This window comes from Natator depressus, chromosome 13 (genome assembly GCF_965152275.1).
Source record: "Natator depressus isolate rNatDep1 chromosome 13, rNatDep2.hap1, whole genome shotgun sequence".
Lineage (NCBI taxonomy): Eukaryota > Metazoa > Chordata > Testudines > Cheloniidae > Natator > Natator depressus.
Genome location: NC_134246.1, coordinates 5,120,120 through 5,147,411, shown reverse-complemented (window position 1 = coordinate 5,147,411; position 27,292 = coordinate 5,120,120). Strand labels below are relative to the sequence as shown.

Sequence of the window (27,292 nt, the reverse complement as noted above, 5' to 3'; positions counted from 1 at the left end):
CAGATTTTTAAAGGTATTTCAACACCTACCGCTGCAGAAAGATGTCTAAACACCTATAAAGATCTGGCCCTTGGCCTCTCTGTGCTTCAGTTCCCCATCTGTAAAATGGGGATAATACACTGAAGACTGTGAGGTGCTCAGCTACTACAGTGATGCGGTCCAGATAAGAATGAAAGCTCGATAGATCTCAGAGCAGCACCGAGGAGGAGACAGGGCGGGGAGGGTGGATGTTGGCTAACTGCCTCAGCAGGTGTCGCTCTTGCATTGCTTTTCAGTGTACCCCTCACAAACAGCATCTCTGTTTCTCCTTTAATTTTCACCAGTGATGAGGATGGGGAGGGATGGGAAGAGTGGGGAAGGCTCCTCATTGGCCCAGTACTGGTTTATTTTGGCGTATCTGACCACCAGGTGGCACTCGAGACTCATTTATAAATGGCTCTTTCCTTTGAGTGTCTGGCATGGTGAATAAATTCCTGGTACCCTGAATGCTAACCTATCACCTCAAAAGGAAGCCTCTGGAGGACAAAGAGATAATTTGTGCTTCTCTGAAAAGCAACCACCATCTTGGAGAGCTGTTTCTGCAACCCAGACCAATGTGTGTCACACACCGGCACACCTGACTCATTGGTTGTGGATGACAGGGCTAGCCTATTTAGAACACTTTTTCACCCAGCTAACCTTCTGAATAAGTAACAGTGAAGAGAATATACAGAGGGGCACATACATCTGCATTTTAAATCATCCACTGTGGTGTTCCAGACCCTGGGAGATAGCATTTGCAATTTCCAAAACTACCATTGGAAGTAACGCTTACTTTCCAATAGAGAACTATGCAAAAGGTTGACTTCCTATTTAATAATATTTTGACCCGCTTAGTTATATATTTTTAACTCTGCCATGGGAGGCACAGATCAGCATTCACATCGCACTCCCAGTCAGTACCCGGCCCAAGCCGGGGAAGCTAACGATCCAACCAGCGGACCAAATGTGGTGATGAATCCTTGTCATGAGCCCCCCGAGATATGTTGCGCATACACTAAGAAGAAGAAGAACTCTGTCACAGGGCTTTGGTTGTGTAACACCTAAGAGGAACGATGAGATTTCTCCTGCTTCAGTGGGAGTTGAAGGTACACGCTACCCTTTAGGATTAGCCCTTATGTATGTATATCCCCAGACACCGAGACGCTCACTTGCTGGATGAAGTGATCCCTGTGTATGAATATTTAGTACAGACAGGATGAAATACTGCACCCGCTTTTGTCAATGGCAAAACTCACATTGATTTCAGGGGGGCCTGGATTTCACCCATATTCTATATAGCTCCTGAGGGGCCTAGTGCTTCTGGATGAAAGGCACTATATAAATGTAAGCTATTATAATTACTATAAACAGAGGCACTAATGGGTGTGTCTAAAGAGTTGGTGGCCGTGACCTGGGACCTCCAAGCTGGACAGGGGTGGAAATGGAAATGATTCTTCATATCCCAGGAGCAGGGGGAGGGAGTGGGTGTGGAAACTGGGCAAGCTGGAATGGTCAATCCATTTATGATGGGATGAGGAAGTTCCTACCAACATTGTGCAGATTCTGTGTGGCTTGAATTTCAGTCAGATAGGGAATCGAGTTATGTTCATTATAGACTGTAATAAATGTTTGTCAGTCTTAGACAACTGTTTTCCATGTGGATGTTTTGCATAAATTGGCTATCAAGAATAAGGAGCATTAATCTAGCTCCTTGGGAAAGCATGCAGAAATTAAACACCTCGCCATACTGCTGACTCTTTTGACTGGAACAGTTTTCTTTCGGAAACCTTCCTCTGTGCAAGTCACTTTCGCAAGTGACAGGTACTTTATAGCACAGAAAGGGAGTCACTTCCAGGGGCATTAATTTGGTTGGGCACAAAGTAAATCACAGCACTGGAAGGAGAAGTACTGTTTAAGTGGTAGCTTCATGAAATAAAACAACAAATAACATCCCTTTTCATCTGTCAAACAGAGTCAAGTAGCAACTCTGATCAACACTTCCCCTTTGTGATTAGGTCAAAATGTTAACCTGGAAACCTCAGTGCTCTTTCTTTCACTAATAAACTGTTTGCTTCATTGTTCCTGCTTCATTTCTAACGGCTGTATCTCCTTCCTGTGTTTAGGCAGCAGTACACAGTCTGGGTTGATTCTCAATGGCCTTGAAAAATGCAAGCACCAGCTTTGGGAGCACCTTTGTTTTGCAGGCAAATGCATGGTTTTGCTCATGCAATCGCCTGTGCTCAAAATTGTGCAGGATCCCTTTGAAAATCTGGCCCTCCCTGCTTACTATATGGCATAACTGGTACCCTGAGAATCCTGCTATGTCTATTAGAAAGTGCCTCTTGGATAGTTCTGGTTCCAGGTTGTAAGAGGGAGAGAAGCTAACAGCTGAGGGCAGAAATGGATCCAGTGAGGGTCAGACACCACTGGAGTAACTCCAGATTTACCCAAGGGGTAGCTGACAGCAGTGTTTGACCCTGAGCTAGGAACATTCAGGTAGACAAGTGCTTCAATTCACTGAGATTCTACAACCCAATTGTACCTGGCCTTTGTATAGATTCACAGTTATGCGGGAGGACAGAAGAAGGGATAGGCATAACTCCAGGCCCTGCACTCAGCAGAACTCAGGGATTGTACCCAGGGGGTGCAGACTGCCACAGAGCAGGGAGAAGACTGGGGAGGAGGTTGAGCCACGCCCTCCACCCCTGCTCTGGTTCCCAAAGTGGGGAATAGGGTACAGAGGCTGAAGAGCACTCCTACAAAGGAGTATAGTAGCACTGTGCCCAAAGGACCTGGGAGAGGAGTTCTGCCTCCCTGAAAGTGAATGCCTCTGAGTTCTCCCCCAGAAACGGTGCAGCTCTCTGCTGCCCCTCAGTGATCGATAATAGTATTTTCAGACCCTATTTTTGTGTTCTATAATAAAACTGTAATATAGTTAAGTCCAACCTTAATAGATTCTTTTTTCTTTTGTTGCATTTGTCCTTTCCCCCTCTCTAGCAGTATGGACGAAGCAGCAGAAAACTCCCAGGTAGATTTTAGTTAAATGAAATCTGGATATTTCCCCACAAACCTCCCCGTGGCTTTTCAATAGCCTCTAACTAAATCTATCACTGGAGCTACGATGTCCAACACCCCACATCTCTGACATGCATTCTATCAGACTCAAGATATCCTTAGCCCTGCCATTAATTCTGACAGGCTGTATCCAAATGTAACTCTCCATTGATTAAAGTATGGAAATTTGCACATGGCCCCTACCAGCTTTTCAAAACTTTGTTCTCAGTTAATTGTGCAACATGAATAGTGCACTTATGAGTGCACTTATGTCAAAAAGTAGGATATTTTACCGCCAGCCATCTCTCACTGACAAATAAATGTCAAAATCTCTCTTATTCCTCATTCTCCCTATCCCAAATACACTTTATTAAAATGGCTAAGACAGCCATTAAATCAATAGACATGATTTGTTTGTTTTTAACTGGTGCAAACACACATATTAGCTATTTATAGGAGTGCACAAAAAGGGGAGAGTTCAAAAACAGGCATATAAGAACATAAGAATAGCCATGCTGGGTCAAACCTATTGTCCATCTAGCCCAGTGAACTGTCTTCCAAAAGGCATTCCAACAGACTGAACAGAACAGGGCAATTATCAAGGGATCTATCCGTGTTGTCCACTTCTAGTTTCTGGCAGCTGGAAGTTTAGGGACAACCAGAGCATGGGGGTTGCATCCCTGACCAGCATGGCTAATAGTCCTTGATGGACCTGTTCTCCATGAATTTATATAGTTCTTTTTTGAACCCAGTTATACCTTTGGCCTTCACAACATCCCCTGGCAACAAGTTCCACAGGTTGATTGTGTGCTATGGGAAGAAATACTTTCTTATGCTTGTTTTAAACCTGATGCCTATTAATTTCATTGGATGACTCCTAGTTCTTGTGTTATGTGAAGAGGCAAAAAACACTTCCCCATTCACTTTCTCCACACCAGTCATGATTTTATAACCCTCTACACTATCCCCTCTTAGTCGTCTCTTTTCTAAGATGAACAGTCAAAATCTTTTTAATCTCTCCTCCTATGGAAACTGTTCTATAGCCTTAATCATTTTTCCTGCCCTCTCTGTACTTTTCCCAAATCTAACATATCTTTTCTGAGATGGGGCACCCAGAACTGCACACAGAATTTCAAGGTGTCAGAGTACCATGAATTTATATAATGGCATTATGATATTTTCTGTCTTATCGATCCCTTTCCTAATGGTTCTTAACATTCTGCTCACTTTTTTGACTGCTTCTGTACATTAAGGATGTGTTTTGAGAGAACTATCCATGATGATGCCAAGATCTCTTTCATGAGTGGTAACAGCTAATTTAGACCCTGTCATTTTGTGTGCCATTGGGATTATTTTCCCCGATGTGCATTACTTTGTATTTATCAACATTACATTTCATCTGCCATTTTGTTGCCCGGTCACCCAGGTTTGTGAGATCCATTTGTAACTCTTTGCAGGTATGATTCAGAGTACTCTTATGGTTTTGCACAAGAGCAATCTCCTAAGCATTTTTAGTATGAGACATTCATAAAGGGCAGCCAATCATCTCTAATATCGTAAGAAGGAGCAGAGGCACAGCCACAGGCATGAGCCTTCTCAAGCACAGCACCAGGAAACAGAGGGAAAAGCTGGATTTTAAGGGTTTATTTGATCATTTACGTTCAGATTTTTATTGCACTATTCTATGCACGTGATCAAAATAGTACATATATGTGATGACACACCCTAGGTCTCTTCCCACGGCCACAAGTCACGTTTGTAGCATGCCTCTCACTTCACTGGCTTACAATGCATGTGACCCAAAATGCTACGAGCCCGTACTGCAAGTGTTTCAGTACAGAACACTACCTGCTCACTCGAACATTTCAGAGTTTGGAAGCTAGTGTTGAGGCACTGCATTTCTTTGCAGGTCAGAGTCTGTGAAACCCTTAGATCCACAACATTCTGCTGCCCTAAAAATTACAATGCCACAGGCAGCCTTCTCATTATGTACTGTTGGCTCCCCTTTTCGGAGACATTTTTACTAAATGCTGCTCCAAAAAAATCCATCAGGGAACAATAATTCAGATGATGCTTCTTAATAAATGAGAGGGGTTGCTGCTGGCAGACATTATGTACTCCCGCCTTCCCAGAAACTGAATGAACAAGACATGAACCCAGGAATGCATGATAGTTTGAGCTCTACCTTTATCATCAGGGTATCATAAAAGAAAAATTTTGACTGGTGTTAATGTGACACAAGTGGCCAATTCATTAACCTAGAATTAGGGGAATTTTTCATTAAATCTATTCAGTGGGGTATGTGAAAATGGTAAGAACGCTCTTGAAATTATTTGAATAAAGGCTAGATGTTCTCCTATACAGACTCTTTCTTGCTAAAAACTATTAATGAGCATATTATAGCACATCAGTCTCGGAAGGTCAAAGCAATCGCTTCACTAATAAGCACTTATAAAGCTCTGCAGAACTGCATTTCTCACACAAATGTGCTCCTCTAATGAGTGCAATTTTATATCTGCTCAGGTAAAACTAGTTGTTCTGCATTTGTGGTTTACTACATATACACTAGAATTTGGGAGAAGAAACCCAGCTGGAAAGGAAAGACAGGTCCTGGTGAATAAAAATGGAGTTCATGAATGTATTTTTCTTTAGAGTAAAAATGAGGGCCTTGTGAAGCAATATTCTTCATGACTTGTTTTCTGAAGTGTCACTGTATCACTTGTCCTGTTATAAAATAGCAATTAGCTGATATAAGAAATGTCATTCCCCTGCTATGCACCTTATTTGTCTGCAATTCTAACATGTACAGGAAAAATACAAGGGTTGGGATTAGTTCAAAGGGGACACAAACAGTGACTATCATAAAAGACCATGAGCCAAGTTCATCCCTAATATAACTTCATGGATGTTAATGAAGTGAGATACACCATAGGAACGTGGGACCAAATTAATCTATCAGATGACCCGAAATGCTGTACAGAGCCAAATCCTGTAAGTGAGAGCTGCTACGGAAACCTAGAAGACTCTAATACACCGCAAGCTTATCAAGAATAAAATGGACTATATCTCTATCAGTGGGAAAAAGTAGAATGAATACCCAACAAATGACCAAGAAAACACTGCATCTTTGTGAAAATCACTGTTGTTGCAGCAGTGTCCAGAGGCTCAAGTCAGGAATGGGGTCCCATGGTGGTAGTGATCCCTTCTCCAAGGAGGTAACCGTCTAATTTAGAACTAGAGGTGAAAACCGTAGACCATAAAGCAGTAGGGCTGGGAGGAGGATAGTGAGGGTAGCAGAGCTAAGATTGCCAAGCTGTATAGGTTAGATATGAATACAATTAACCTTTATATATGAATTGTAATGTAGTAGTACCTCACAGCCCCAGTCAAGACCCAGGGCTTCATGGTGCTAGGGACTGTACACACACACACACACACAACAAAAAGAGTGTCACTGCCCCAAAAAACTTACAAGAAACACAAATTAAGGAGCTTCTAGCACTGGCTGGAAACACACACATGATGAGCAGAAGCAGTGCAAACTCCTCATGTAGCCCTGCCAAAGCCCCACAGACTGGACCAGCAATACCCCTTATTATTTCAGTCCTGGGCCTCCACTGAGCAACGCCAACACCCCCCAGGCCTCTGGCCTGCACCCTCCCTTATGGCAATGCCAGATCCCACGCTTCTCTGCACATGCCCCCAGTCCTACTTTGCAAACGCCCACACTTGCTACTGTCTCAGGCTCAGGTCCCAGGCGTCTCTGCCTCCATCCCCACGTCCAGCCTGCAGGGATAAACCCCCGCTACTGCAACTCCAGGCCCTGTGCTTCTCTGCCCCCACCCCGACTCTCGCCCTGCAGACCCTCGCCTATTGCACTCCAGGGCCCCATATTGCTCCGCTCTATCCCCGCTCTTCGTTTGCTGCCACCCCGGCATGGCAAGCCCACAATGCATTGCGCGGCTCTGCCCCTTGCTGTTGCAGCCCTCGGTCTCCTCCGGCCCCTCCGAGCGCGTGGCCCCGGCAGGCGACGGAAGACGCGGCCCGCGGAGGCGAGCTGCCCCGCCCGCACCACGCGCCCAGGGGAGCGGCGGCGCGCGGAGGCCGTCTGCCTGTCACGTGGTCCCCGCGCCGGGCGCGAGCGGGGCGGAGGGGCGGAGCCGCTTGGCCGGGTTGCCCGGGAGCGCCGTGTCCATGGCAACGCTTGTAAAGCCCGCGAGGGGGGAAGCGGGGCCGGACCTGAAGGGGAAGAGGAGACGCGACGGCAGGAGGCGGGGGAGGGGTAAGAGCGGGCGCCGCGGGGGCCGGGATTGGATCCGCCTTCCCCTCCCCCCCGGGTCCCCAGGGCTCCCCGCCCCCTCCGGGCTCCCCGCCCCCTCCCATTCCTAGAGCATCTCCACCCCCCCCCACAGGACCCTGCCCCCAGCCCCAGCCCCATCCCTGCCCCCGATCCCTGCCCCCAGCACCGCCCCATCCCGCCCCGATCCCTGCCCCCAGCCCGCCCCCCAGGACCCTGATCCCTGGCCCCCCCCCGATCCCTGCCTCCAGCACCGCCCCCAGCCCGCCCCCGATCCCTGCCCCCAGCCCGCCCCCCCAGGACCCTGCCCCCCGATCCCTGCCCCCAGCACCGCCCCATCCCGCCCCCATCACTGCCCCCATCCCGCCCCATATCTGCCCCTCAAGCCCCCCCCCCAGGACCCTGCCCCCCAATCCCTGCCCCCCCCCGATCCCTGCCTCCAGCGCAGCTCCAGCCCCTCCCCAATCCCTGCCCCCAGCACCGCCCCATCCCGCCCCCGATCCCTGCCCCCAGCACCGCCCCATCCCGCCCCCATCACTGCCCCCCAGGACCCTGATCCCTGCCTCCAGCACCGCCCCAGCCCTGCCCCCAGCCCGCCCCCCCAGGACCCTGCCCCCCGATCCCTGCCCCCCCCCGATCCCTGCCTCCAGCGCAGCTCCAGCCCCTCCCCAATCCCTGCCCCCATCACCGCCCCATCCCTGCCCCCGATCCCTGCCCACCGCGCCGCCCCATCCCGCCCCGATCCCTGCCCCAGCACCAACCCCATCCCTGTCCCCGATCCCTGCCCCCATCCCGCCCCCATCACTGCCCACCGCGCCACCCCATCCCGCCCCGATCCCTGCCCCCAGCACCACCCCCCCCACAGGACCCTGCCCCCAGCACCGCCCCAGCCCGCCCCCGATCCCTGCCCCCAGCACCGCCCCATCCCACCCCCCCATCCCTGCCCCCAGCACTGCCCCATCCCGCCCATCTCTGCCCCCGATCCCTGCCCCCAGCGCTGCCCCCCCACAGGACCCTGCCCCCAGCACCGCCCCAGCCCACCCCCCAGGACCCTGCCCCCCAGCACAGCCCCAGACCCCCCCCCGATCCCTGCCCCCACTGCTGCCCCAGCCCACCCCACAAGACCCTGCCCCCAGCACCACCCCAGCCCCCCCCACAAGATCCTGCCCCCAGCACCACCCCAGCCCCCCCCGATCCCTGCCCCCAGCACCAACCCCAACTCGCCCCCCCATCCCTGCCCCCAGCACCGCCCCCCACCCCGATCCCTGCCCCCAGCGCCGCCCCAGCCCCCCCAGCCTGCCCCCCAGGACCCTGCCCCCCAGCCCCAGCCCCCCGATCCCTGCCCCCCCAATCCCTGCCCCTAGCGCAACCCCAGGGCACCGTGTTCTCAGAGCTGTGCCTTACTCTCCCAGCTCCCCCTCAGGGCACCCCTGCCTCCTCCCCACTGGGCATAGCAAGAACCCCAAGCTGCTCTCCCAGCACAGGCCCCACCCCAATCCCAGGGTCTAGTGCAGCCCCCCACATGGCCCCAGTTGAACTCCCCCCGCACCCTTCCAGAGCTGCCTGTGGCTCTCCCCTCATGCTGCTGCTGTGCAGCCCTGGTCCCAGCTGCCCAGATGCCATGGCGATGGGTGTGGTACAACTAGGTAGCTAGACAGGCAGGGTGTTGCATGGGCCTTAATTCCAGCTGCTATATTTTGCATAGAGACTGCAGATCTCACTCTGCTGTTTCAGCCAACAGGCTACGGGTTGCCACCTGCCAAAAATTCTGATGCGTCTCTGAAGCTTGTCACAACATATTCCAATTCCAAACCGTTGCAGTCTGGAGATCAGGCTACAAATCACACAAGAGAACTGCCTGGGCCCAGTTGGGTCCGATGTCATGCAGATACCTTGGCAGCCTGCTGATTCTACTGATGTGGGAGCAATGTGTAAAATTTAAAAAGAAAAAAATTCCAGACTTCTTTGAATCTCAAATATGGTTTGATTCAGATGCAGTTCAAGTTGTTTATGAGGCTGATTCCTACTGAGTCCACATATCCTATTGTATCCACATATGTCATTGTATCCGCTGGGTCTGCACTTTGCAATGCAAGTCACAACAGAATCACAGTTTTGTAGTTATTGTGGTGAGATGGTGACATTATTTGCAGCATCCTAGCTACCAAAACTAAGATGGCACAACTGAATATTGATGGTTCGGCCAACTCAGTGGTATTTGGTGTTTTTCTTAAAGCCCCAGCTCCTGGACTTATATGATTGCCTGAGAATATCAGCTTTGATTCTTTTAAAAGAGTAAGTTTATAACTCACAGTTGTGGAGAAAAGCTTGAAGATGTAATCTCTAAATATTTTAAACCCCAAAGGCAAATAAAAATAATTCAAATGTTATTTTTTAAAAATCTAATAGAAATCATAAACATTTATGGCTGGAAGGGACCTCCTTAGGTAATGTAGTCCATCCCCCTTCACTGAGGCAGGATTTTTAATTATGTTTAAGTTAATCTTATGTTTTTTCGGGGGCCTGACTTATGATTTTTGAATGCTTAGATTTGGCAATTCCATATTGAGGCAAAGCAAGCACCCTTAAAGGCAACAACAGGTGAACTCTCCTAAACCTCAGACTGCATCCAATACAGACAACTAAACAGAGCTTTGCATGATCTTGTGGACAACTATAGAATTGCACAGAACTTTTGCACAAAGTTTGCCACGTTTCATTTAACAGTTGTGCTCGTCCAACAGGTTCCCTGTACTAAAGAGGGTCCTTTTGCTATATGAGTCGGGGGGTTGTTTCACAAAAACAGAACTTTTACATCTTCTAATTTGTGTTACCATTTTATTAATAATAATTAATTCTGTATTGCAAACAAGTGTGCTAAGCACTTCACAGACGACTAAGACATGATCTCTGCCCTAAAGAATTTATATTCTAACTTGTGGAAATGACAGAATGAGTGCGGGGCACAAACTTTAGAGAGGAGGTGGGGATAAAAAGGATTTATGAGTCAGTCACTTTAATGAATACCTGCTAGCCAGCTTCAAGTTTTGCCCAGATCTGTTGTTGAAAAGTTTCCAGAGAAGATACCAGGGTTCGGTATCCAGCAGCTCGCATTGTGACATTTATGTCCATATTTTCACACCCAAAGTGCTGAGTTCTTTTCAAAATCTGGACACTTATTTTGGTGCCTAAACGGGAGCTGAGTTCTTTTGAAAATCTGGCCCTATGTGTATAGGGCTAGAATGTGAGACTTGCTGAGGACACACACCTCCCACTGAACCACACTGCTCAACCCATCTGACTCACATTATAAAAGAGTTTACAAAAATAACCCCGACAGAAGATCTTTCTGTTGCAATTTAATCTGGTGACTGTGAGTGATGCTTTTATACGTCCAGAAAGAGGGACTTGACTTGCTGTCTAATTTTTATGAACAGGAAAACCAGCGTTGTCTTATCTAGGACCACAGAAATACACACCAGTGACCAAGCCTGACCTCCTCTTAAGAAAGTGCCTAAGCATTAAACCTCACAGTGCAGCCATTATATAGGTCGAGAAATACGTGTTTTAACCCTCACTAAGCCTATGTCAAAAAAGTAGAAACCTTGAACCCAAAATGAAGAATTGCAATTGATGCTTGTTAGGCTATGTTATCTTTCTTTAGCAGATGTTGCATGTAGTTATATTTTATTAGGTGCCTAGAGGCCTTAGAAAGTAAAATCTATTAATTATTATTTTTATTATTGTTAATATTATTTTATCGATACAATGTTTTTCACCATCTAAGATCTCAAAAGCACATTCTTGCTGTGCTACATACAGGTCACTTCAGTGAAATGCAGACTCTTTGGGATGGAGCGCAGAAACTTGGCAGACAGCTGGCATGCAGCACACTCCACAACAAAGATGGGAAGGGACATTTTGGGCCAGTGACATTGGGCCAAATGTTATTTTTTTTAAAAGGCTCATGGAGTCTTTAGGGCTACAACACTGAGCACAGTCATAGTTTATTCTATAGCACCCTGGAAACATCCCTCCAACATGCAGGCATTCTTAGAGGACAGATATAGTTCAGTCTTGTAGCAGAGTTTGAGATTTGTCACATATGTATTATTGTCACTGGAACATTAAAATACATAAACCTATAGATCTGCACCACCTCTAGCTATATTATGTCTTGTGGATTCAGTTTCCTGAATTTCTATTTGATGGGTGCCAGTGACATGGAGGTGAAAGTCTTTGTCAGCGGCCATATAAACCATCCAGGCCCACCATCATAACATTTTAATCAACAGTTTATGCTTGGTGATTGGATTTTCAGGGTATTTCTGTGATCAAAACGAGTGTGACTTTATTTAAAGGAATTGACAGAAATTAAGTTTTTATACATTTGAATAATTATAGTAAAGAACATTCATATTGTAAACTAAAACTGCTTAAGTTAAAGAACTATATACATTAACTAAATATAATTAGAGAGAAATTAGCTAGATAGTAAAACAACTTGGAAAATGAAATCTATATTGAGACCTACATTTTTTAATTAAAAAATACATAAGTATGTTTTCTGAAGTCCTTGCACATGTATATATGTAAATATGCATATGTCGATGCATATGCAAAATGTGTCTGTATTTGAATTTATCAGTTGTGTGCCCAGTTACTGTGAGCGTACATACAACTATAGTCACTGACCACACAAACAACCATTTATATCTGAAACTGATTCTCTGCATGTGCAGTTACTGCAGTTACACACACAACCATGGTAACTGTGCATGCACTTATGTGCATTGTCTTCTTTTAATCTATCTCAAAATATTCTAAAAATTCAGTGCTTTCAAAACAGAGGTTTAGCCATGCTACTTCCACTAAGGTAAATACATGACATACAGCAACCATTGAACCTACCCATCATACTGATAATGCATGGGAAAGAAACAAGCCAACTATCTCTGTAAAAATGGATAATCTTGTTACATGTTATTGCTTAATAATGGCCAGGGAGATGTTTGGATTCTGAAGAGCTTGTGAACTTTGCCCTTTTTTCACAAGAGTTCCTGCCTTCTCTTTATTTTCTGTGTTTCACACATGGAGTATAGTGAGCCAAAGAGAATTCAAAGTGGGTGGGTTCTTCACCAGATTTCTCAGCTAGACTTCAAAAGTTTCAGTTCCTGAACACGGTTTTGTAAGAGCAAAACTCTGAAGTAATATATTACAAGACAGCTTGTCTGGTTTTGGTCATAAGCCATAAAGTCTTCAAACAACAAACAGTTCATCATAATATGTATAGCTCTTCTGGCATCAGAAGATCAAGAAAGCATTGGAAGTAATGATATATTAACAAAGAAAAAGACTTGTATGTGTTTAAAATCCCATTTGCAGAACCATCCTTAAAACCAGTTCCTCTTTCTTGTCAGTAGCATCCTGTGTGATTTCCTGCCATGGTTTTGTAAGAGTAATACAAATGAAAGGAATCTTCCTTTTGAGAAGTCAATTTTCTTTTCTTTTCTTTTCTTTTCTTTTCTTTTCTTTTCTTTTCTTTTCTCTGACTTCTTATTTTATAATCTTTTTTTTTTTTAAAAGACTTTCTGAGCAGTCTCCCATGGAGTCAGACTGGTTTCTTTCTACAGTCTAAATATTTCCCACTAACTTTCTATTCTATAACTAGGTTCAGCGTAAACAGGATACAAAAGATATAGCAAAAATACATTGTTCCTGTTACAGAACATATAGCATATATATACATATGTATGTGTATATATACGGTACAGCATAGCTATGTTGTTACTACATGAATAGGAACTAATTTTCAGAGTTAAATAATTCAATGGTTTTACTGACTGCAAAAGTATTGGCCTTTATCGCACCAAGGAATTCTCTTTCACCTTTTGCTACTACAAAATCCCCCCCCCCAGTTTTGCGAATTACTATAAAGTAGTTTCAAACTACCGTGTAACACTTCTGCTACTGCTAGGACACAACTCCTGTATACAGGCACAGTCAGCTGCTCCTTCAAATTCTGAGGTGAGTTTACTCATCTAAATTGTTGTAACTTGACCCTGTCTTTTGGTTCCCTAAACATATGTGTTACTCACACTTAGACTGCTTTAATTAGATTCCCTTGGACTTACTTAGTGACTTAAATTCCCACCCGTGTTACATCCCCAAATCATATCTGAATTTAGCCCACTTAATTTGAGTATACTGAGCCTTCTTCATCTGAAAAGTGTGGGAGCTCTAAGCCAAGAATCCTGGCACAGCACCTCCAACTGTTCCTGTTACTACTACAAACAACAGGTGTAAAATAAGGAAGAAAAGTAGCCCCTGCTCCACTGTAACTTACACCTCTTTAAACATGCTTCCAGCATGTTAGCATGGAAATTAAAACATTTTACCTTCCTTACACTTACTTGCACATTAGCATCTGCACATAGGTACATTTAAGGAGTGCAACAGAGTCTATTATACATCACCTTATACCTCTAGATATGCCTCTTGTTCTCAGTCTAGTGGGGGTTGTCTTGTTTGCTTGTTTGTTTTAATCATAACAAAGTTTAATGAAAATCCATCTTCTGAAATAAACTTCTGGATCTGAATACAGGAAGTGGAGTCTAAGGCTTGTTACATTCTAGTCACACGGCTGTCTGCACCAGAAGCAGACTTAATCCTTACCGACATTATTTCCTGTGACAAGAATAGCTTCTGGTTACTGCAGACTGGCACAAATTGCTGGAAAAATTCCACATTCTGAGAAATAAATGAGCACTAATCAACACTGCCCTTTGTTTGTTCATTATAGAGCTGTGTGCTAGTTTTGGTTCACATGGATTGGTGTGAAACATTTTGCACTTCTGGTTGACATGTGGGTTCTTGGGCACACCTCCCCTTTTTTCTATGCCTGCCTCAGTTTCACTATGTGTTTCACCCAAAACTGCCCCGTTCTGTCTGGCTGAAGGTCAAAATCATAGAAAATCACTGCATTTGGTATGATTCTCACCTGGAATCATAAACTGGCCCAGATTAGCTCCAAATTCAACTAGGTTTTATATAAAAATTGAAATTGGAAGAGTTTCATTATAAAACATTTGCATAAATCTAGTGAATTGGGTTTGGTGGTTATGGATTAATTTGCACATATCAGAGCTTCTGTTTGATTCAAATTGTATTCAAAAATTGTTGAAATATCCCAGTTTCTTGAACTTCTTTTTCAATGCATTAAACACGAGAGCTTCTCATTCATGGTAGGTTCTTTGAGAAGTGAAGGGTCTCTAAATCAAGTATTCTAGCAGAGCGTCTCTACCTGCTCCTATTAATACCATAGATACATATCAGTGCTAGCTAGTAATTAGAGTAAAGACTTCTGAGTTGTAATCCCAACTCCACTTTTGATTTGTATAATCGTGAGCAAGTCAATTAACCTCTGAGCCCTCTGTAAAATAGGGATAATGATGCTTGCCTACCTCACAGGGTTGTTTGAAGGATCAATCAGTTAATGTTTGTGGAATGGTGTGAATATGTATGGTGTTCGATGAGTGATATTATTATTATTATCATCATCATCACTGGTAGATATATTGTAAATTTCTTTTCACAACTGTATTTGATGTCTAATGTCTTGTACTTTATTCACTGCTCTTAATCTACAGGATTATCTAAATCCTGATTTGTATGTTTTACATGTAATTACAGCCTTTTGAGGCTTTGACTCATGTGTTTGGTTCACACTGCAATCTAGATGGCTGTTGTTTACCTCAGTGCTTGGACTGAAACTGAAGTTCCAGAAATCCTTCTGGGGCCAAATCCTCTGCTGATGTAAATTGGGGTAGCTCCATTACTTCAGTGAAGCTACAATGATTCACATCAGCTGAGGATCTGACACCATGTGTGCATCCATAAATACAAACTTGTACAGATTGCAGAGTGCTGATGAAGCAGGGGGGAAATCCATCAGGATGTACCTGACAAGCTGATGCAAGCTATGACATGAACTATTAAAACAAGTATTTAAAACATTTTCTCCCAGGGATCCTTAGATCCTCGACCAGCATCCCATTTTACTGCCCAGTTTACTCACCCAAGTTCAGATATGACCCCATTCTTCCAGCCTAAGAAGGACTCACTTCATAGCTTGAAAACTTCAGTCCTTAGTCAACCAAGGGGATCACTGAGTGACATGAGTTGCAGAGGTTCAGTACATGTCTCTGTAGTGCTGCCAAGCTCAATGTGTCTCCTACATAGCAGTGCAGAAGAGCACAGCCATCGGGCCTTTGGGCTGGTCTAAAATGTTTCTAAGATTGCCTTAAAAACTGAACTAAGAATAGTAAATACTGGAAAATAAAAGGGACTGACCTGGCCCCACAATTGGCTCTCTTAGTACAACAGCAATGATGTGCAACTGTCTGAGCATTTCTAAACAACACTCAAGTACAGTTTTTAAGAGCTGCCAAGGAAATTGGAGATGCATGTGTCGCTTAGACAGATGGTTTTGTATAGGAGAGAGAAAAGTACCCACCAAAAAGACAGATCAGGCAGTTGGACATTTAATGCATGAGTAGCCATAAATATCTTGTAGTGGCCAACACAGTGTCTGAATCTTCTCATTGAGTGGCAAAGGGTTTGAAGAATTGAAATAATACTGATGAAAGAAAAATGTGCAAAAAGTAGGGCTAGTCCATTATGATGAAGATGTATTTTGCAATAGTACCTAGAGACCCCAGTTGAGATCAGCATCCCATGGTGCTAGGTACTATACAGACACAAAATAAGAGACAGTCCTTGCCCCCAAGGACCTTGCAATCCTAGTAGAGAAGACGGACATAAGGTGAAAGAGAAGCAAAGTTAACTTACCCAGGGTCAAAGAGCAGGTCAGCCACAGAACCAGGAATAGCACCTAGATTTCCTGGGTCATAATCCAGTGCACTATTTACTGGGCCACACTACATAACCTACTGGTACCATTATACAGCACCAACTAAGAAACCTGAGTGTGAATCCTGTCCTCAGCCTGACACTTCTTAAGCCAGATGGGGCGTTCATCAGCTTCCCCACTTAGAGAGTGTAGGATTTCCCAAAGCACCAAGTACTCCTGACCTCACATTGTTACAGCTCTGGATTTTTTCTTCTTTTTCAGTCTTAACCTAGAATAAAGATGACTGCAAGAGAAACAGCTACGCGCAAAGGGATAATTATTCCTAAATCCCGGAAGAGTTTACTTTCACTTGATGTAAATGCAGTGTCTCCACAGCAAAGAGAGAGGTATCTGGCATTTGCTGAGCCCACTGAGGAACCAGTGAAATCCATGCTGGCTTCAGACTGGATGATGATGGATAAAATGTCACATGAGCACTCCATGTGTGAAAGAGACGCAGAGCAAAACAAGCAGGCAAGGATCATTGGGCTTCTCAAGGCTGCAGAAGCCCGGAACCGCCTTCGAAACATGAGACTCCGATTTCAGAACTTGAGAGTAAGTTAACTTCAGAGACCTTTCATCAACAGGCCAGGCTGATAGTGTTGTGCGAGATGGGACTGAGGAATTGTATGCAGCAAAGATCATTTCTTTATCATACACTGAAATGTCACTTTTCTAATGCATGCAAATTATTATATTTTGAAGTGAGCAAGGAAAAAAACAAAATATTAGTTTTTCTCCTTCATGCTCAAAAAAGAGGAAATTTTTATGCAGTTGCACCTTCAAACCTGTTCCATGAAACATCCTGAAATGTGTGGGGAAAATTCTAACAGTCATCATCCGTTTTTTCAGCTGACAAACTTTTCCTCATCCTAATATAGAGAAGGGGTGAAAATGAACATTATAATGGAACCTCAGTTGCAATCTTAACAATGGAGATATGGCTATTTCTCCATAGTGCCTTCTCTAAGAGGGTTTGTCTACACTGGGGCTGGAGATTTAATTTCCAGCTCAGGTAGACATACCCCTGCTAGATTGATCAGCAGAAGCAGTGGCATGGGCTAGCCATGCTGAGTACAGTGCCACCTGAGATGCTAAATACACAGTCAGACAGCTGGCCTATCCCACCGCTTGTGCCATTGTGGCTACACTGCTGATTTTATCGTGCTAGCTCAATTAGAAATTACACCTCCAGCTCCAGTGTAGACATAACCCATATACAGCTTTAACCACTAAAATGAGCCTGTTTTCTCTTCTGTGGTCCCTGTGATGCTCCATTACATTCAAGTGCAGGAGAACATACATTTAGGATCCATTTGCAAAATGAAAACAATCCTTTTGCTGAATTTTTGGCCAGGACCTCTAGAATTGTGCGTGCATGTGTTTGCGTGCCGAGTTTTAAAATAAACCTACCACAGTTGTGTGTGAAGCCATGACAACTGTGAATGCAAATAACCAGCTGTTCCTCTAGCTGATTATTTGCTTGTGTAGTTTCCACTTGTGCATGCAACCATGAAATTTGTCTGCACAATTGTCTTTCTAATTGTCATTAGAAGATTCTGACTCTTAGAAGGAGGAGGTTTTATGTGTTGCTCCATATAGCAAACTGGTGTTGGAAAAGATCATGTCAGCACACGGTCATTCATTAAGGATGGCATTTGCGAAGTGCCCAAGTGATTTAGGAGCACACGCACCATTGAAAGTCAATAAGGCTTTCTGCGCCTAACTCACTTGGGTGCTTTTGAAACTCCTGTCCTAAAAGCTCAGCGTACCACACATCTCATCTTATCAAGTGCACTAAAGTAACCCTTCCAGTTTACAACTGCAGACTGGAGTTTCTCTGTTTATTCCCTATGAGAAAACCAATTCTGGAAAAGTTGCTTATTTTAGACCCTACAGCCTCAAGGAAGATATTTTCCCCTAATCCCAAACTAAATGATATCATACTTGGCTAGCACTGTAACCATGGTATTAAAGTTATTTATGACTCTGAAATTAATATATGCTATAGTTAGCAACAGTGGAACAGGGTTTCTTCTATACTACTGTCCAACTGCCTCTCTCCCCCAACCCCAGGCTACTCTGGAAAGCAAGACAGACTGTCTCCAGAGGCTCTTTAGTTTGCAGTAACCGATGTAAGTTTTTGCTGATTTCCAAAACTTGGCAACACACGACTGAATATGTGCAAAGATGAATCTTCTAAACATAAGACAGTGCTTGGCCGTCTTTTTATTGATCTTCATTCTGCTGGGAGATTTGTTTGCTTTAGTTTAGATTTTTTTTTAAAGTGAATTTTAGTGTCCATGAATGACCCTGGAATGATGGGACACAACAAGGACTGGCAGCAGCTGGGCAAGCTTTCCTACACACTGCTCTTCTACCCTGACCTGGAGGGACCTCCAGCAGGGTGGAAAATGGAGTTCAATCTTTGTGTCTGGGACACTCTGCGAAAGCTGCCTACAAGGGATCCATTGGGAGTGAGGTCATCTGAGAACTGGACCAATATCTCCCAAATTGATTCCTCTGCAGAGGCACCAGACAAGTCCAAATAGAACACAGCAAAGTGGAGAGGAGCAGAGAAAGCTGCACGATCCTAAATCCCCCTCTGGACATATGCTACTGATGGAGGTCAGGCAGCTCCCTGCTTCCACTGTGACCCCTACAGCAGACAGCCAGGAGAACAGCTCATGTTCAGATCTGCAATATTCAGGCACAGCCCATTGGCCCAAGCCACTTCACTCTGCTCCTATGGCTCTCAGCTCAGCAGGAGTAGCTCATAGGGTGTGCAGCCTTCTCCTGGGCGAGAGAATGAGGAGGGGGGGGATCACAAAATGAGGAGGAATATCAAACAAGAGAAAGAGCAACAGCAACAACAATAGAAGGGAAAGTCAAGGAAAAAGAGCGAAGGAAAACAAGATTAGAGGGAAAAACAAAAGAGAGAGAGAGAAAAGGAAAGGGCAGAGAAATTGGGCAGCACAAAGGAGCCATGATGGAACACTTTGCTGGGGTACATTATGTGGGGCACAAGGGCTGCCCAGTTCCTCTGTCCTCTCCTTATGGGGCAGTTTGAGCAGTCTTAGGGGTTACCTGTAACAAAGTGGGCAAGACACCCACTGTTCTCAAGGACAGTTTTTGGATCATGATCTGATTGGAGGTAGCTGATCATTTTTCAATACCCACTCCATGTACACACTTTCATTCGGGGTAGCACTCTCATTTCATTGCAGTTCCATAGCACGATAAACCTTTTAATGCCTTTCATTGTAATTTCTAAAAGCCTGTCTATAGAGCAGTAGGATTCTGCTAGCCAAAGTAAATCACTTCCCATATTTTGGGGCTTTTCAACCATGCTGGTTTTGGGCCCAGACCTACTTCCACTTGAAGTCAATAGAAAGACTCTCTGAGACTTCAATGGGAGTTAGATCAGGCTTTCTAAAAAACCAGAACCATAAAAAGATTTTTTGAGGGGGGATATGGCAGGTATTGTGAGGTTTATTTGTTTGTTTGTTTAATTTAGATTTGTTTTACAGTCTGAAGATCAGTTTTCTTAACCCCCAGGGACAGATTCATCCCGTTGATTTCACAGCAATTACCCCACAGATTTATTTGGCCCATTTTGGTCTAACGTGATTGCTTTCTTTATCCTTTGGTCTTTTGGGGTTTATTTGTTTTTCACCATAGGCTCAGGAAATAAACCATCTGATATCCTGCCAGAAAACTGCCAGAGGCGCTGTGAGACTGGAGGTGTTTCTCCCACCCCGAAAGAACATTCAGAAATTAGCAGATAACTTGGACAGAGTTCAGGTATGTCTGAGCACATACCAGCAGTTAAACTGATTTCTTTTACTATCTTATCTGCCCATTTCTAGTTTTAAAGGAGAGGAGGGCTTAGCAGGCAAGTTACTCTTGGAATGTGCTCAGTAACCCATGGCCAGTTGAACTGTAGATCATAAACAGCAATAGCCAGAGGCATATACATATTATTTAACTAAATTTAGCACCAAATAAATTATATTGGTTAGAGCAGGGAACTTGGAGTCAGGATATCTGGGTTCTGTTCTTAGCTTTACAAATGTCTTAATATGTGACCCAGGGTAAGTCACTTAACCGCTCTTTGTCTCAGTTTTCCCACATGCAAAATGCCTATTTCACAGCTGTCCCAGGCACATGAACTGAGTTCCATGGAACCCTCCATCTCAAAGTCTCTCAGATGAAAATTTAAAACTTAGGTCCTGTCTGCTCTCTTTAACACCAATGATCTCTGTGCACATTTCATAGAACTCAGCAGGCTTTGGTTCGCTGTCCTTGGCCAGAATGCTCTCTCTGATCTCCCACACAACTGTTTTTCCGTGCACTAAGCACCACTTGTTTGCCTGACTACACATTCCACCCTAGGGATGGGTGCAGCTTAGGTGGGTATATATAGGTCATGAAACACTTTGGGATCCCCGGGGAGGCAAGGTGCTATATTAATGTTACTCATGGCAATATATATAATACATTACAGTTCTGCATAAAATTAGCTATCAGACACATTAATGATAAACAATCTTTGCCCAGTTCCCGATTAATAATTGTGGCAAAGGCATTGGAAAACTGAGCAAAGTGGATTTGCTGCTTGCTGTCTGTGGCTGTTTATTAAAGACCATTTCCTTTAGAGTGACAGCTAAAATACAGGCTCTTACACTGGATTTGCCTCTGACTTTCCTGCCTGCACTCCCCTCCCCCCTCCGCCAGCATGTGTAAACATGTCTTTCTGCTTTACTCCTGACTGCCTTGAGCAGATTCCTGGGATGTTAATGCCAGATACAGCAGAGGCCTTGGAGTGCTGAGAAGGGCAGATAGTCCCACAGCTGTAGCAAGATGGAACTGGATTACAGCACAGAGAGCATGTGAACCTAATGGAATAGTCTGCTAGAAAAGCCCACCCCAACCTTTCCAGGCAACTGTACCAATTCATTAGGCTGACCTTAGCCATCCCGGATAGTACCTACCACCTCTCATTCAATTAGGAGCAGCAACCTGCAGTAATAAGACTGAGTTTTTTTGAAAAACCCCGGCTCCCTTGCAGGCTGGAGTAGACACAACTGAACGGGAGATTGGTAGCATTGATGCACTGGGGTCAAGTACAAAAGGGAATTAATGCTGGGAGGAGAAACCTGGAGTAACAAACACAAAAGCATGAAGTACTGTACAGAGCTAGAATTTGTATGTGTACCAGGGAACCACAGTCTGAGAGCATTCTGGATCAATGTAACTGCTGCATAAAAACAGGAAACTGCCCCTCCCTTCGTCAGAATAGAGGAAGAGGCTGCATGCCCACATCTGTGTCAGAACTGTGTCTGAAACTGGGTTCCAAGCACCAAGCAAAGGGGCTGGGGTAAGAGCAAATTAGTCATTTCACCTTCACCTGAAACATGCAGCTGAAGAAGTGATAGTATGGTTCTGACAGTTTTTACAAGAGCACCATCTCTAGGAACATTTAAAACTAGCCCGGACAAAGCTCTCAAAAAATAGATTGCTAAGAGATTCCTGCACTGGCAGAGGGATGGACCACATCACCTAAAACATTTTTTCCATCTCTAATTTCTGAGTGTGAGGTCCTGGCCCCATTGAAGTCAATGGGAATTTTGCCATTGGCTTCAAAGGGGGCCACGATTTCACCCTATGATTCTATGGAATGCAGGCACTTTCACTCTAGGTCAGTGGTCTGAATTCAGCTCAGGCTGGTAGCAACTGACACTAGTTGCCATCTCACAGCCATTCAGTGATCGACAGGAAATGAGTTCCCACACACCTCTCCTCCACATTCACTCCTTCATTGGCAGTGTCAGCAGGGAAGCCTAGGATTAAAACTGTTGAGATTGAACAACTTTGGGCTAGAAATGGTTCCTCCAGAAAAGGGTTGAGGCACTTTGGTGGGATAGTGAAGGGAGCACTCATTGTTATTGTCTCAATTTGACTTTTTCTGTGGATATAGAGAGGACGTCTACTGACAGAATAACCCCTTCAAAGCATTACATCCATTACAAATAGATAGAAATGAAGTGTCTGTATTTTTCTATTAGCTTCTCTCCTCGCCACCCCAATCTGGCATTTCTCTCGCTTGCAGGTGTAACTTTTGAAATAGCATTTGATCACACATTTCTGCAGTGGACAGCTTTATGCTATTGTTCAGTCTTTCAGCTTCTTTTTGTCTTTGTTTTACAGAGGAGTAGAGTTGAAGCGATACTAGAAGATGAAAATGGCGAAATATTCATTAGAAGAACCTGAAACCTTGGAGGAGCTAGTTAGAAAAATGTACCATAGTGACTGAACCGGGAGTGAGCCCCTAGGAGAGCCACAGGTTGTCTCAGCTACTGATAATTACTGTTAAATAAACTACTCCAGTTTCTTCTCATGGGCATCCAAAGATGTGCAACAATTTAAACTATGACAGGCAGATCCACGAACTTACCAAGGAATGGAAGATTCAGCATGGTGGGCCAGATTCTAACTTCTCTTACACAGATATAAATCCAGAATTACTTGATTGACTTCATTATGCTTACTCTGGATTTACCCCAGCATTTCTGAGGTCAGAATTTGACCCTGCAGCCTTCCTCAGTAAGGTACTCACTTGACTAGTTGGAAATAGGGACCCTTTAGTGTTAAGCCAAATTGTATGTATAACAATGACTTTCAGCCTTTACTATACATGGGTGAGAAACATCAGTGCCATTACCAACGTTTTCTTGTGGTCTGTCCTTGGCCTTGTAATATTAAAACTGTGAAGTATTGAAATGCTTGCTTGCTTACATAGTCATGCCTGTAATGTCCTTTAGTCTGATGCCTCCACAACTTATAGACAGCAGGACACCCCTGCATGTTTTGAGGTGTGTCAAATATTACCCTGTAAAAACCCTGCAATAAAGGTAACAATGGATGCAACAAAGGAGATGTGATTTCATAATTACTGCTGTAAACTGAGATCCATGTGTGAAAAGTAATGCTAGCTTAGAAAAATCCTCATTTCAATACAAGTGAAGGAATGAAAAGACTGCAGTTAGTAACATTTACCATCAAACAGGGATGGATTTTTTTAGAGAAATAAAAGTCATCAGATTGAACAAAGTGACTAAAGATGAGGAAGTGATGGACAGAGATTTTCTTTTCATTGAAGTAGAATAAAAATCAAAGCATATTGCAATAAGTTATGTGTTAGCTGATTTATACAACCAGGCCTTTCTGCTCCCTCCCTGCTTGTGCCGGAGAATTCCTTCTCTTGAAATCTTTGATGGGCTCCTTTCTCTGATTCCTCAGAAGACCTTCACCCAAGATAGATCCCCCACACACCAATATTTCATGTGATTGCTTCCTCCCACTGAGACCTTTGATACTCTCCTTTTCCCTCCTACATACCCACTGGGGCCATTTCACCTGCAGGGAGACACTAGCTGAAGATACCATACCTTACTTCAGAAATCAAACCAAAAATCCCCTCATCTGTATGAGTGATACAACTCCCAGAGCAGCTTTCCTCTCTTCAACTAGTTGTGGGGGTCAGCAAGGTGATTCCGGGCCAGCAGGGATCTGTTACAGCTGACATAGGTTAGAGCAGCTGTGAAGTCTCCCCATATTTTGCCAGGGGTTGAACTGGTCCCTATCTGCTTCAAAGATTGGAGAAGCACAAAAAGTTGTCTTTAAGCCACCTCCCCTGGCTGGGGTCCTGCTCAAAGAGCAGCTTCGCCACACTCAAAGATCTGGCCCCTGCGTTCTATCCCCATCTCTGCGATTCCCAACCTCATTTATTCCCCATTCCCTGTGTCATCTTGGTTCAATCACTTAAACTCTGTGCTTTGATCGCCCCAGCTGTAAAACCATGCTAAGAACACCTACCTTTGTAAATTCCTTTGAGATCCTCTGGTGAAAGATACTGTGGACCTGCAGAGCATTATTCACTACTGCCATTGCTAGCAATAAAATCAATTAAATTCTGAAAAGTAATACTGTGATCTGGAAGAAGGCTTTTGCCCTACTTCTTTTTCTGACTTGCACTGACCAGTGTTATTTCGGTTTGATTTTGTTTTGCAAACAGAATACATTTTGGAAGCTCCCCAACACAGAAAGCAATTCTTAGGCAAGTCACAATATATAAATAATTTTCTTGAGAACATAGCATGGGCTTGATTGTGCTACTGCTCAGCAGAGCCAATAATCTTGTTTCTGCCATGCCAAACACAGGACTTTGGGGCCACAGCCCTACAGTCTGTTCTTAACCCCATTCCTGGCACACAATGACCAGCCCTTCCTTCTCTCTGCAACTTTTGCTATACGTATTTTTTGCAAGACTCAGAAAACATCGGAGAAAAAAAATCTTGTCACTGTTTGTAAGTCTCCACTGGACTTATTAGAGGACCCCAGAGACAAAGCCTTTGGCTACGCAAAGGCCCGCATTTAATCCTCTTTCTTCTATGACCTATGTGAGATCTGCACTCCAGAGCTCCAAACTGTGGCATTATCTATGTGTTTGAGGTCCTGAGGACAATCTCTGCACCAAATTTCAGCTCTGCTCCTATGATGGCATCCTGGGAAAAGGATGGATTGTCCTGAGCCATATGTTATCTGTGTCTGTGTTGAAAGGAGACAAAAAGGGAGGATGAGGCCTGGCCAAACCTGGGTGCAAACATCCAACACTGAGTCACATCAGAGCATCAGGAAAAGGCAGACAGAAGGAATCCATCTGAGTATGTGTAAGTGTCAACCTTTGCTGGAATAACTGCTGCTCAGCATCCACAGGAGTAGTCGCCAGGGAGTTGCCTGGCTACATACGTTTTTATCCATCAGACGGCTAAATCAGAACCCCAAATGCCCAACATAGCACGTAGAAGCTTTCTGTGGGTTTCTGATACTCCCTAGCGGACACTTGAGCCATAAACAAGGAATGGGTTACAAGGAGACGTACAGATAGTCTCCTCCCAAGAAATGGCTAGTCAGGTAGTCTGCAAAGATGCTCCCCCTGCACTGAGTGGATCTCAGACACAGGGGAGAATCTGACTCCCAATGGCTGTCTTTGAGACCTAATCTACCATTTAATTATTTTAACATGTTATGAAAAACCTATGCACACTTCTCCAGGCCTTTCTATAACTTCCACTATCATTGCATTAACTCAAATGAGGTGCTACCATCAAAGGGCCAAATCCTGAAGCCCTTATTCAATTTTTTTTCTCAGGTCTTATCTCAGGCCAAACTTCCATTGGCTTCCATCTGAGTAAGGAGTATGCAGACTTTGTCTAAATGAGGGATCTTTCCTCTCAAGGTGATAAGAGCATCCATCCCCCACAGGCATGCAGTCAGCAGGAAAAATCTTACTGGATCTTCCGGGTAGGATGTGTAAATGTAAGTGGAGGGAGGGTTTTTCAATAAATACCTTCCAGAGCAGAGCAAAAGCACTCTGTGTAATTAACTGTTTAATCCTTGTGGGTGCACAATCTAGAAACAAATGGATAGCAATTTGGAGATGTTTGTTCCTTTAGCATCTCTGGTGACGGTGATATCGCAGTGCTTCTCCTGGAGATGTATCTGGAGCAACCATTCTAGGGCTTCTTTCTCCATCACACGGTTTGCAGATGACAGGGGGGAAAGGATTCAACAGGGAGTGGCGCAATGCAATTCAGCCTTGAGACTGGCTGAGTCTGTTCTCAGGTATTCATTGAAAGAGGCTTCCCTTCCCATAGACATTCTGCCTGGAATTACTGGAGTTCTTTCTATATATGGAGAAGTCAAAGGTTCAGATGCTCTTTCTGTGAGTTGTTATTGTTATGATAACATGGTGTGCTTCTCTAGCACGCCTGTCTCTCAGGATCTCAAAGCATCTCAAAGGTCAGGTTCCACCCTCAGTTTAAAAAAACCCAGTGTGATTCTGGAATAGCTCCAGGAACACTCCACTAAATAAGAGTGACTGAGGCCAAAATTAGACCCTGCTGGAGGCCTCGCAACACTTCTGTGGGGGAGATAAGAGATTTCTTTCGATGGTAAGTCCCTCATGGGGCACAGACTGTCCCTTCTTCAATGTCTACAGAGTGCCTAGAACATTGTGGCTGCAACACAAATAATAACAGGCTCCCTTCCCCCACCATGGAAATGCAGCTGGCTCTGGGGCGGGTATCTATAGCTATTAACAGGAACAGCAACACTGCTCATCGCGTTCGCTTTCCCCAGCTATTCCGTGAAAGCCTTTGTTTCCGTTTGCCTTAGGCAAGGTCATGGGGGTCTATGGCCCTGGCACAAGGGCCTGCAAGACGGCAGAATCTAAACAATGCCACCTGCGACCCAGGCTGCGGCTATGCTGTTTTAATGAACATTGAAGTCTTACCAATCGTTATATATTCGAAAGGGCCAGCTAGCCAGCATGGCCTGGAGATGCGGTGCAGAGCTGTAATCTCCAGCGGCATCGGGGGAATCCCTCGCAGGGATCACTCTCTTGGCTGAGACAATGGAAGACTCGTCTCGTGGTGGAGTTGGGCGACACCTACTGGATGAACTCAGTATTACCGCCCACAGCCAACCGAGCCTGGAATGAACGCGTCCCGCGGCGTACATGGTGTGGGGTGTGGGTATTTAATCCCGTGACTGTGCAGTTCCTCACCTGAGCCCCCAGGTAAGCCAAATGCATTGAGAAACTCTGTTGCGGGACGATGACAGACTCGTGGCTAAAAATACTGCACAGGTAACAAACGGAGGGCTTGTTTTTAGGTCTTTACACTTGATCTGTGTAAAATTAGCCACCTGAGAAGGTCTGTTGGTAGACCCATCAAAAGCTGAGCAGATGGAGTTGGTCGCTACTTGAGTCTTTAGAGGCGTCTAAACTACAGTAAACTATTATAACCAGCCGCCAAACCTGCCCCGGTGAGATTTCCCGTTCCTTCCGTGACTCCCTTTCAAAACCCTGCCCAGGTGAAGTTTGGCCGCCCCAGAATTTGCTCCCAAATGCTCGAATTGGCGCCGTGCCCTTCTAAGGGGAGGGA

The 27,292-nt window shown here is 44.7% G+C and overlaps 1 protein-coding gene across 1 annotated transcript; it reads left to right on the top strand.

Annotated features, from left to right (window-relative positions):
- Positions 1 to 7,220: 7,220 nt before the first annotated feature.
- Positions 7,221 to 23,436, top strand: LKAAEAR1 (LKAAEAR motif containing 1). Its single transcript, XM_074969369.1, has 4 exons — positions 7,221 to 7,357; positions 16,506 to 16,838; positions 19,965 to 20,087; positions 22,494 to 23,436. The coding sequence occupies exons 2-4, from the start codon at positions 16,524 to 16,526 to the stop codon at positions 22,554 to 22,556; spliced, it is 501 nt and encodes a 166-aa protein (XP_074825470.1). The 5' UTR covers positions 7,221 to 7,357; positions 16,506 to 16,523; the 3' UTR covers positions 22,557 to 23,436.
- Positions 23,437 to 27,292: the final 3,856 nt, after the last annotated feature.